The sequence below is a fragment of the Somniosus microcephalus genome, chromosome 11, assembly GCF_052327205.1.
Source record: "Somniosus microcephalus isolate GS21.2 chromosome 11, FLI_Smic_1.0, whole genome shotgun sequence".
In the NCBI taxonomy this organism is placed as follows: domain Eukaryota; kingdom Metazoa; phylum Chordata; class Chondrichthyes; order Squaliformes; family Somniosidae; genus Somniosus; species Somniosus microcephalus.
The window spans coordinates 9,861,539-9,873,706 of NC_140997.1; the positions used below are offsets into that span (position 1 = coordinate 9,861,539).

The following is a 12,168-nucleotide window of genomic DNA, read 5'->3' on the forward strand; positions in this document are numbered from 1 at the left end:
AAAAAAGAGAAAGGACAGAATCCTTAAGGTGATGTGAAAAGGAAGAGCTAATGACTGCTATAGCACAAATTGTGAGGAAACTGGACAGCTGTGAATGTAGATTTGGTGCAAAACTATATGGTAGTAACTTGTAAAATATAAGGTGGAGTAATTATTGTTTAGTCCTCTGGATCACACCTTGAGTACTGTATTCAGTTCTAGTCACCAAGAAACAAGAGATGTTTGTGCACTGAAGACAGTGCAGAGAAGAGCTATGAATCTGATCCCTAGTGTCAGTTATGAGGAACTTGGAGAAAATTAGGATTTTCAGCCTGGAAAGTAGTGTCTGAGACAACTTGCAAATTATATAGTGTCTTTCATGACCTCAGGATGTCCCGAAGTGCTTTATAGACAATGTAGCACCCAACATGTGTATGAAGGCTGACAAAATTATTGTACCATCAAATGAGTGATGCGCTTCTGCTGGTATTTGACATCGGCTGAACCAAAAAAAAAAACCCTACAGGGTGAAGTGAGCTATAGAGCCGAATTCTTCAACTCCATTACAAATACTGTTTTTGAGCCTGCGTTTGGCTGTTGATTTAATCATCTCTTAAGGATGATTTGCCGTATATGACATTGTAGAGTGGAAGAGATCAGCACTGATGCCAGCTCCAGTGGGTTCTAGTCCAATTCATCCAAACATTGGACCAATATGAAACAATCACAGTCAGTACAAGCTTACGTGTCCCTATCTTTAATTAAGTGCTTTGAAGTTACAAAGAGTTCAGTAGCAAATATAAACAAGTTGTCAGTTTGATAACATTCTGTAAATGTATTACTGGCAATTCTGGGCAGCTACTCTAAGGTAAGTTACATTTTGCAATAACTTTTTTAAAACTAAAGTTTTGCTTCACAGAACCAAACCTCAGGACAAATGACAGGCAGTGAACTGAACATGTAACTCCTTCACCTATTAGAAATGTGGAGAAGTTTATGGTAGAAAATACTAAAGCAAAAAAAAAAAAACAGGTGCAGCAGTCCTTGACTCAGGCTCTGCTATACAGAAACCACACATACACACCCTGAGTTCAGTCGCACAATCTGATCCAGAGTCGATTTATTTGTCATCACTCTCACTACAATTAATAATTGTCATCTCAGTTTCTGCATGTGGCCCTTCAAACATCACTGCCTCAGGCCACAGGAACTGTGCAGTTACCAAGGGTCGAATAAATCAGAGGAGGTTATATGGGCAGAAAGTACACCAGAGCTCTGGCAAGCAGCGCTTTCACAAATAAGCTACAGGCACACCATTGCATGTGCTGTGTTTTCTACAATGGTTTGTGTGCTCCTTATATCCTGTATATAAACTGGACTGTTGCTTTCATTTTGAAGTATATTGAAGACCAGTTCTGGCACCGTGGATTCATTGAATGCTGAAGCAGCTCCAATTTCCCAGCTGCTACCATGAAGTGTGATACATCTATGGTGTACACTTCATGTTCAGTACATTAGTGATACATGGATGTGTGTGTACTTCATGTATATAATTATTATAGGGGAAAGCCCATTGCTGTGTACACCTTGTACAGTTATACATTACAGGGAAATAATTTGTTTTCATTTACTTGAAATGGTCCTTTACTACTGTTTTTAAAGTCAAATCCATACTTTTTTATGCATAATTTTTGTACTCTTCAAACTGCAGGTTGTCTGCTTTGGGAATGGAGCACTTTCCATTTAAAGCACCCATTATCAGCATCAAGCACTCCCAGATAGGGAACATCACATTAGATAATGCAAAACTCCCTCTATGCTGTACCCTCAAGCATTCTCTGGTCAAGTGCAGTACAGTTGTGACAGACTAAAATTCCTTCCACATTTCCCCAATACTATGCCCCCTACTGCACCAATAAAACATTTCCATTCCCCACAACAGCTATCCTGTAGCCTCAGTCAATTTAGTTTGAGAGCAGCTCTGCGGGTGGGGGGGCGGGGCGGGGAATGGGGAAGTGATGGAACAGATTAGGTTAAATGCATGGCTAAAAGAGTGATGTGCGAGGCAGGGGCTTCACTGTATGGGGCACTAGTACTGGGGAAAGAGAGCTATTCTGTTGGGACCGGTGTCCTGGCGAATCGAATAACTAGGGTAATAGATAGGGCTTTAAGCTAAGGGGGTGGGGGGGCGCTTGTGAGGATTCAGGAAATGTCAAGGATGAGGAGCAGATTAGAGATTTGGGTAAAAATAAGCAGAGCTTAACACAGAAATTAATGGGACTAAAAGCTGACACAACCCCTGTTGGTCTACATTCTAGGGTTTTAAAAGAGGTGGCTACAGAGATGGTGGATGCATTGGTTTTGATCTTCCAGAATTCCATAGATTCTAGAACGGTCCCCGTGGATTGGAAGGTAGCAAATGTAACCCCGCTATTCAAGAAAGGAGGGAACTACAGACTGGTTAGCCTGACATCAGTAATAGGGAAAATGCTAGAATCTATTAGGGATGTGATAACAGGGCACTTAGAAAATCATAATATGATTAGGCAGAGTCAACATGGATTCATGAAAGAGAAAATGTTTAACAAATCTAATAGTTTTTTGAGGTTCTAACTAGCAGGGTAGATAAGGGAGAATTCCAAAAAGCATTCGATAAGATGCCACGCAAGAGGTTATTGCACAAAGTTAGGGCTCATGGGGTAATATTAGTATGGATAGAGGATTGGTTAATGGACAGAAAACAGTAGGTATAAAACGGGTCATTTTCAGGTTGGCAGGCTGTAACTAGTGGGGTACCACAAAGATCAGTACTTGGGCCTCAGCTATTCACAATCTACATCAATGATTTGGATGAGGGGACCAAATGTAATATATCCAAGTTTGCTGATGATGCAAAGCTAGGTGGGAATGTAAGTTGTGAGGAGGATGCAAGGAGGCTTCAAGGGGATATAGACAGGCAAGAACATGGCAAATGGAAAATGATGTGGAGAAATGTGAAGTTATCCACTTCGGTAGGAAAAATAGAAAAGTAAGAGTATTTTTTAAATGGTAAGATATTGGGAAATGTTGGTATTCAGAGGGACCTGGGTGTCCTTGTATACCAGTCACAGAAAGCAAATGGTATGTTAACCTTTATTACAAAAGGATTGGAGTATAAGAGTAAAGAAGTCTTACTGCAACTATATAGGGCATTGGTGAGACCATACCTGGAGTACGGTGTACAGTTTTGGTCTCCTTACCTAAAGAAGGATGTACTTGCCTTAAAGGTTCAGTAGACTGATTCCTGGGATGGGGGGATTGTCCTATGAGGAGAGATTGAGTAGACTGGGCCTCTATTCCTTAGAGTTTAGAAGAATGAGAGGTGATCTCTTTGAAATGTATAAAATTCTTAAGGGCTTGACAGGGTAGATGCTGGGAGGATGTTTCCCCTGGCTGGGGAGTCTAGAACTAGTGGTCACAGTCTCAGAATAAGAGGTTGGACATTTAGGGCTGAGATGAGGAGAAATTACTTCACTCAGAGGGTGGTGAATCTTTGGAATTTCTCAACAATTGAGTAGCCCTCTGGGGTAGAGTATTCAAGACAGAGATGGATAGATTTTTGGATATGGGGATAGTGTGGGAAGGTGGGGTTGAGGTAGAAGATTTGCCATGATCTTATTGAATGGCGGAGCAGACTCGAAGGGCCAAATGGCCGACTCCTATTTCTTGTTAACAGCTTCCACTCTGATGCACATCCAAGATGTAGAAGTGAAAGGACACACTCACTGCAGCACCCCATTCCCCAGTGATAAAGGTGCCCCCATTGCAGCCTGATATTGGGAGAGGGGAGGCTAAGATCAACTCAGGTTTGTCAGCTATTCCTGTTTTCCTCAGCCCAATGGAATTGGGTTTAAAGCTGCCACGTTTTGAGATTATGTCCTAGAAATTCGTCCACGCAGCGCCCATTTTTTGGGTGCTAAATGGCCACCTAAGCCTCCAATATGAAAGGCCGGAAGCACATGCTCATTGAGCCAAAAGTGCGCCACCCGCCATATTGGTAGGCCAAAAAAAAGTGTCCAGTGCCCATGGCTGAAATGCACCTGTTTGAAGCCCCCTCTGCAATGTTGGTTTACCCTAAGGCAGCTGGTGCCAGCTACTTTTAGGGAATCCAGTCCAACAGGCGGTCCTTAAAAGGACCGCTGCAAGCCGCAACCAACAAGGTGTTTAAAATATACTTCCCTGAACGTGGAGCCGAAGCAGCTGGAGTGCTTCCACATTAAAACCATGCAGACTGCTGTCGGACATCCACCAATGCGCGCTGTCTCACTTAAACACCTTCCCTCCTGGCTACTGTTACCCTCCCGATCCCTAGGAGGTTGAAAGTTCACCCCTGTTGCAGGTCTATAGCAGTGGGAATGGCCACCATTGTCAGAGCCAAGTGTGGCTGCTGTCTAAGACCAGTAACCAAAAGTCTTCCTGCACTGATCCCTGGCCTGACGTCACTACACAAAAAAGGGTCTTACCTTCTGGGTCCTGTGTCTGCTGCCTGCCTCTCTTCAATTCTCTGATTTAGAGAGGGGCTCAGCACAAGGCCACCTTCTGGATTCTCCCTGGCAAGCAAACAGGAAAATGAGGTGGAAGAGCCAGGAAAACTGTCTGCCTCACTAGCATTGCAGCCCTGAGCCTGCACCTAGTGCCTCTGCTCATTTGTCCTCTGCCTGGGCAATAAGCATTCCCTAGGAGCAAAGTCAGCTTTATTTTGTGTTGAGAATAGGAATGCTTTTTCTAAAATAACAGGGAGGAAGAATGCCCAGATTTTAAAACCATGTCCGGTTACTTTACTCAAGGGAATCATTGGTATTTCACAACACAGGTTAAGCGCAACTTCAAGGCATAGCTTATAAACGTAAACGTGAACATATTAAACAAATGTCACATTGAGAATTAGTGTGCAAAGTGAGGATGAACCAGATGTTTGTTCTCTAGGATTAATGATTGCTAATGTGAGGCAGTCTATTTAATTTAAGGAAGTGGCCATGGCTTGAGGCAGTGTTGGAATGTAGCAATCTGCTAGTCCTTGGGTTCAAAGAGCTTCATCCGTTCTTGCACCGTGAGACCTTCTTTTAGGCTCTGTAGAGAAAGAGTGAACAAGTTACACATGCAGTTATTTGGCCATTTCTGTTCACCGCAAAAAACATGATGCTTTTATCCAGAATATGAACAGGGTCACAGTCAATGAGTTAATATCCTGGTGCAAGAGATGGGTGTAACAGTGAATACAGGAAACTTTGTGATATCCGGCACCGACGTGTTGCCGATCTATCAAAACTGCCGGACATACAAAGTTAATGTTGAAGCATATGGAGGTTTTCATCTCCGTATCTGACGACAAACACTGTTGCTTAGCAACAGCTTCTAAAGAGTCGGCTGCAGCTGCAAGCGTCTCTAGCTGAAGCTGTTGCTATAGCTAGACCTTACAGTGGCTGACTGGGGGGAAAAAAGAACGAGATCTAAAAAAACTTACAGAAAATGGCTCCTGATTTTTGCCGTTAGATTGAGTATTCTGGACATACAACCTCCGGATAAACCAGAGTTTCCTGTAATAGAATTTAGGGAGTAAATCCCTCATCAACACCAGTCTCTTTCCATCCAAAAATTACTATAGGAGCCACACATGGAGTGAGTCTGTCTCTGGGCATATAACTTACTGCCAGAACCATGCATGATGTATGTCAGTCACTCTGTCTTGTATAGCTCCCACAGTAAGTTTTAAACATGTCAGTTTCCCTCCATGTCTAACACTAGAAAACCACATATGCTGCACTGACCTATGGCACTGGTTACTGTACATACTGTCATTATTTTCATGTGCTCATGCAACTTTATTTCTAAACATCACTGGACCCTGCAAACACCCAGATAAAAGTTTTGATTGAATAAAGGCTTAACATTCCAGCATGCTAATTCTTACTGGTGGATAGGATGTGCTGTTACATGCATCACACAATCAGATACAGCTGCATGCAGACTGGGTTGTGTAAATGGATAGAACAATGCAATTTCACAAATACAAGGGATTCCATTCATCATTGCATGCTTATAACACAATGTAATTGTAGGCCACATCTTAGCTGCAAAGACCTGAGTGGTCACTTTCTCCATACGGAATGGGAGCATTCTGTCTCTGATACCATTCTATGGTGTTCCCACAAGAAACGAATGTTGCATTCAGATACCATTAAATGTGGGGAAAATTCTGTGCAACTCCAATGGCTGTCAAACATGCAAAGTTTTCCATTACTTTACAAAGAAAGGGATCTGAGAAGATGGGGTGATGAGTGGCAAATGCCACTGAGCATGGACAAATATAAGGCAACAAGACTGGGTAACAGAAGGTAAACACTGGAAATATAGACTTAAATGGTATGAGGCTTCAGGAGAGAGATTGAGGAGTACTGGTGGATAGCTCACTGGCACTAACAGCACAATATGTGGCAACAGTAAGAAAAGCTAACTGCACCTTGGAATGCATAACCAAAGGGAAAGAGCACAAACCCCAGGAAGTGATGACTAATCTATGCAAGGCACTGGTAGAGCCACACTTGGGAGCACTGGGTATAGTTCTGGTCACTGTACTATACAGCAAAAATATCAGACATTGCAGAAAAGGGGAACCAAACTTAAAACACGGGAACAGTTGAAGAACTTGGATTGTTTAAGGCTCAGGGGAGATATTACTCAAAATTCTTGAGGGATAGATAAATTGAACCCAAGTAATGTGTTCAAGACTGCCACCAACTCTAAAAGCAGGGTACACAGACTGATGCATAGAAGAGCGAAGGTTGTGTGTTTTGATTTAACTAGAGGGTGGTGACTGAGGGGAATGGACTGCCCAAGGAGGCAGTGGAGCAGATAGTTTGGAAAATTTAAGGAAGAATTAGACAGGCAATTGAGGGTTAATAAATTTTGGGACCAGCTGCATAGACGCCAAAACCTTTTCTGGTTCTGTTTCTTGACGTCAGCCAGGGAGGGGGGGGGAGGTGAGGAGAGGTCAGCCAGGGAGGGGGGGGGGTGAGGAGAGGGTAAAGAATTACGGTCAGTTACCTCACCCCGAGGCTCCAGAACAACTATCAGCAGCCAGTTACAGACCAGCATTAACAACTAGCTCTGGATGCAATTAATCCTACATGATAAGCAATGGAGTGATGCCTCCATGAGCTCATCACCCTATTTCATCTTTTACTCCCTGCCATTCACAATCAGATACTCTCCATCTGTGCAAAAACAATGCAGTAAGTAATTTCTGCAAGTTATTGTTTGAACCCACTTCCTTCCACACACCCCCGGTGAGTAACCAGCCATCGTACTTGGGCGGCAACAGCAGAACATCAGAAGAGGTAGGGCCTTCCAAAACGACGAGGGATGTACATGCAAAACAGGGCATTCACCATCCTGATACCTACACAACAGCAAACTTGGCATTGGTACCTTTCAGCTTTCCCACGTGACCTGTTCTATTACAGACTGTTTGAGGGAGAACAAGCAAAATAAAACATGGAGAACCAGTGGAGGCAGATACAGCAATCAATCTTTTTATGTCAAAACAGACTTGGCTTTCTCAACGGACCAGAAAACTACACATCAGAGGCATTTGTGTTCAAACTGACAGCGTTGTACCTTTGAAGTATGACCAATGCAATAAAGCACAATATATCAATTATCTGATGGGGGCACAATCTACAATATAACAATTGTGTTTGGAACAGCACAGTGTAGACCCTACCCTGTCAGTGGTGGAGTGTCAAGAGTTCAGACTGAGAAAACTCACTTGACAGACAGCGAGTCTTTTGAGTGAGGGGCAGCTCTACGACTGAGAAAATTTACCTGACACAGTGAACCTGAGTTCCAGGCAGCAATGGGACTGAGGAAAATCAACTGATCCAAGACAGTGTGACTGAGTGAAGGGCAGCCCCAAGACTGAGGAAATTTAGACAGCGAGTCGGACTGACAGGCAGTTCCAAAACTGGGGCTGAGGCAGTATGACCAAACGAGGGGCAGTTAGGTTCATGAAAAAAGGCCCGTCTTCTCAGGGCAACTAGAGATGGACAATAAAGGCGGCCTTGCCAGCTTCGCATACAGCCCGAGAACAAATTTAAAAGAAAGCCCTGGGACTGAGGAAACTCAGCTGATTGAGTCTGAATGATAGGACTATGGAAACTCTCCTGACTGAGGCAGTGAGACTGTGTGATGAGCAAAGCAGACATTGAAATTCCGCACCTTCGGCAGGGAATTGAGACAACTGCTTGAGCTCCCGAGTGAAATACACTGATGCAATTGGCATTATTACAAACGTTACTCATCATAAAGTGAAGACAGATTTCCAATAGTTCAGTTTGTCTCACTGAAACATAAGATTCTGAGGGGGATTGACAGGATAGATGCTGAGAGATTGTTTCCCTTGGCTGGAGAACTAAGGGGCATAGTCTCAGGATAAGGGGTCAGCCTTTTAAGATTGAGATGAGGAGGAATTTCTTCACGCAGAGGGTTGTGAATCTGTGGAATTCTCTGCCCCAAAGGGCTGTGGATGCTGAGTCGTTGAGTATATTCAAGGCTAAGACCGATAGATTTTTGGAATCAAGGGATGTGGAGATCGGGCAGGAAGGTGGAGTTGAGGTTGAAGATCAGCCATGATCTTACTGAATGGCGGAGCAGGCTCGAGGGGCCGTATGGCCTACTCCTGCTCCTAATTCTTCTGTCTCTCCCCAGCAACTTAGACCCCCCGTCTACCCAGCAGTTTGTCTGCAATTTGCTTATTAGAGATTAATTGTTTGAATTTCCAGAGGCAAACAGAATAGTGAGAACTTGTGAGACAATGAAAGCTGAATTCCCACTCATTCCTCAGAGTGGAGAGGTGTCCAACACTCACCTTTGACCTCAGGGTCCTCATGGCCCTGCTGGTGCTTGGCCTGTCCTTCTTCAAAAAATCTGGGTTACTTTTTGATTTCATGATATCTAGCAGTGGCAGATTGAAACAAAACAGACAAGTGGAGACAATAGTTAATGATTTCATAAAACAAACATTTAAATTGCAGTAATGCAGGAAAACATCAAGCTTGCATCGAAGGTAATGGGTCTGCTGAACTGAAGCACACTGCATCTTCCAGCACTGTGAGAAGCATATGCAGGAGACTAGAACGAAAAACATAAGCTGGGAACCGTGCCCAGAGCACAGCCCAACACTCGGGAGGCAGCAGATGGATAAACACAACTCTACCAACCTCTGTCACGTACACACTCCCTTCCCTGCACCAGCTGGCATCCGCAATACCAGACCGCGATGGAGTCTGTGATAACTCAGGCAGAACAGTGCAATGTGTGGAGAAGAATATGGGAAAAAGGAAGAGAAAGGAGCATGCTCTGCCATTTTTGTTAACCGTGGCAGCTCTCTGTTGAATCCCAATTCCCTGCCCTTTTCCATAACATTTACTTTCAAAGTAAGTATCATCTCTCTTTTGAACACCTCCACAGGTATGCAGAGGGGAGTGAGCGTGTCAGGTACATTTAACCATAGGAAGGAACAAGCTGTCCCACTGAGCTATACGCTATTCGAATGACACCTTTCTGAATTTTAGAAACATAGAAGATAGGAGCAGGAGTAGGCCATTCGGCCCCTCGAGCCTGCTCCGCCATTTAATGAGATCATGGCTGATCATCCAAATTCAGTACCCTGTCCCTGCTTTCTCCCCATATCCCTTGATCCCTTTAGCCTTAAGAAATATATCTAACTCCTTCTTGAATATATTTAATAAATTGGCCTCAACTGCCTTTTGTGGTAGAGAATTCCACAGGTTCACCACTCTCCGAGTGAAGAAATTCCTCCTCATCTCTGTCCTAGATGCCTTACCCATTATCTTTAGACTGTGACCCCTGGTTCTGGACTCCCCCGCCATCGAGAACATCCTTCCTGCATCTAGTCTGTCTAGTCCTGTTAGAATTTTATAAGTTTCAATGAGATCCCATCTCTTCTAAACTCCAGCGAATATAAACCCAATCGACCCACTCTCTCCTCATACGTCATTCCTGCCATCCCAGGTATCAGTCTGGTGAATCTGCACTCCCTCCATGGCAAGAACATCCTTCCTCAGATAAGGCGACCAAAACTGCACACAATACTCAAGGTGTGGTCTCACCAAGGCCCTGTACAACTGCAGCAAGACATCCTTGTTCCTGTACTCAAACCCTCTCGCTACGAAGGCCAACATACCATTTGCCTTCTTAACCACCTGCTGCACCTGCATGCTTACCTTCAGCAACTGGTGCACAAGGACACCCAGGTCTTGTTGCACTTCCCCTTCTCCCAATCTATTGCTGTTCAGACAATAATCCGCCTTCCTGTTTTTGCCACCAAAGTGGATAACCTCGCATTTATCCACATTATACTGTATCTGCCCAAATCACCCAACCTGTCCAAATCGTACTGGAGTTTCTCGGCATCCTCCTCACAGCACACACGCCCACCCAGCTTTGTGTCATCTGCAAACTTGAAGATATTACATCTAGTTCCCTCGTCTAGATCATTTTTATATATATAGCTGGGGTCCTAGCACCAATCCCTGCGGTACCTCACTAGTCACTGCCTGCCACTCGGAAAAAGACCTGTTTATTCCAACTCTTTGCTTCCCGTCTGCCAACCAGTTCTCTATCCAAGTCAGTACCTTACCCCCAATCCCATGTGCTTTAACTTTACACGCTAATCTCTTATGCGGGATCTTATCGAAAGCCTTCTGAAAGTCCAAATACACCACATCCACTGGTTCTCCCTTATCCTATCAGTTACATCCTCAAAAAATTCCAGTAGATTAGTCAAGCATGATTTACCTTTTGTAAATCCATGTTGACTTTGTCCGATCCCGTCACTGTTTTCCAAGTGCTCTGCTTTGACATCTTTTATAATGGACTCTAGCATTTTCCCCACTACTAATGTCAGGCTTACCGGTCTATAATTCCCCGTTTTCTCTCTACCGCCTTTTTTTTGAATAGTGGGGTTACATTAGCTACCCTCCAATCCATGGGAATTGTTCCAGAGTCTATAGAATTTTGGAAGATGACCAGCAATGCATCTACTATTTCTAGGGCCACTTCCTTAAGTACCCTAGGATGTAGATTATCAGGCCCTGGGGATTTATCGGCCTTCAATCCCGTCAATTTCCCTAACACCATTTCCCTACAAATGGTGATTTCATTCAGTTCCTCCCTCTCATTAGACCCTATGTTCCCGGACATCTCTGGGAGGTTATTTATGTCCTCCTTTGTGAAGACATAACCAAAGTATGTATTTAATTGGTCTGCCATTTCTTTGTTCCCCATTATAAATTCCCCTGATTCTGACTGCAAGGGACCTACGCTTGACTTCACCAATCTTTTTCTTTTCACATATCTATAGAAGCTTTTACAGTCAGTTTTTATGTTCCCTGAAAGCTTACTCTCATACTCTATTTTCCCCCTCTTAATTAATCCCTTTGTCCGCCTTTGCTGAATCCTAAACTGCTCACAATCCTCAGGTTTGCTGCTTTTTCTGGCCAATTTATATGTCCTCTCCTTGGATCTTATGCTATCACTAATTTCCCTTGTTAGCCACGGTTGAGTCACCTTTTTTGTTTAAATTTATGCCAAACAGGGATGAACAAATTCTGTAGTTAATCCATGCGATCTTTAAATGGTTTCCATTGCCTATCCACCATCAACCCTTTAAGTAACGTTCCCCAATCCATCCTAGCCAACTCGCGCCTCATACCATCGTAGTTTCCTTTATTTAAATTCAGGATCCTAGTCTCTGAGTCAAATACTTCACTCTCCATCTTAATGAAGAATTCTATCATATTATGATCACTCCGCCCCAAAGGGCCTCGCACAAGATTGCTAATTAATCCTTTCTCATTACATAGTACACAGTCTAAGATGGCCTGATCTCTAGCTGGTTCCTCGACATATTGGTCCAGGAAACCATCCCTTACACACTCCAGGAATTCCTCCTCCACGGTATTGTTACTAATTTGATTAGCCCAATCTATATGTAGATTAAAGTCACCCATGATAACTGCTGTGCCCTTATTGCACGCATCTTTAATTTCCCGTTTAATGCCATCCCCAACCTCAGCATTACTGCTTGGGGGTCTGTATACAACTCCCACTAACGTTTTCTGCCCCTTC

General features: G+C 43.7%; 1 protein-coding gene across 12 annotated transcripts in view; it reads right to left on the minus strand.

Moving 5' to 3' along the window:
- Positions 1–4,769: 4,769 nt before the first annotated feature.
- The window catches only part of LOC147110302 (myosin phosphatase Rho-interacting protein-like), a 205,232-nt gene continuing 197,833 nt past the window's right edge, over positions 4,770–12,168 (minus strand). For 9 of the 12 annotated variants that reach the window (XM_086000161.1, XM_086000157.1, XM_086000156.1 and 6 more), the window contains 2 exons: positions 8,885–8,970; positions 4,770–5,088 (listed from right to left, as the gene is read on the minus strand). In XM_086000161.1, coding sequence (XP_085856287.1) covers positions 5,029–5,088; positions 8,885–8,970 — 146 coding nt within the window. In that variant the 3' untranslated portion in view covers positions 4,770–5,028. Of the gene's footprint in view, positions 5,089–7,421; positions 7,483–8,884; positions 8,971–12,168 lie in introns of all 12 variants that reach the window. The other 3 variants (XM_086000158.1, XM_086000166.1, XM_086000167.1) reach the window with 1 other exon arrangement.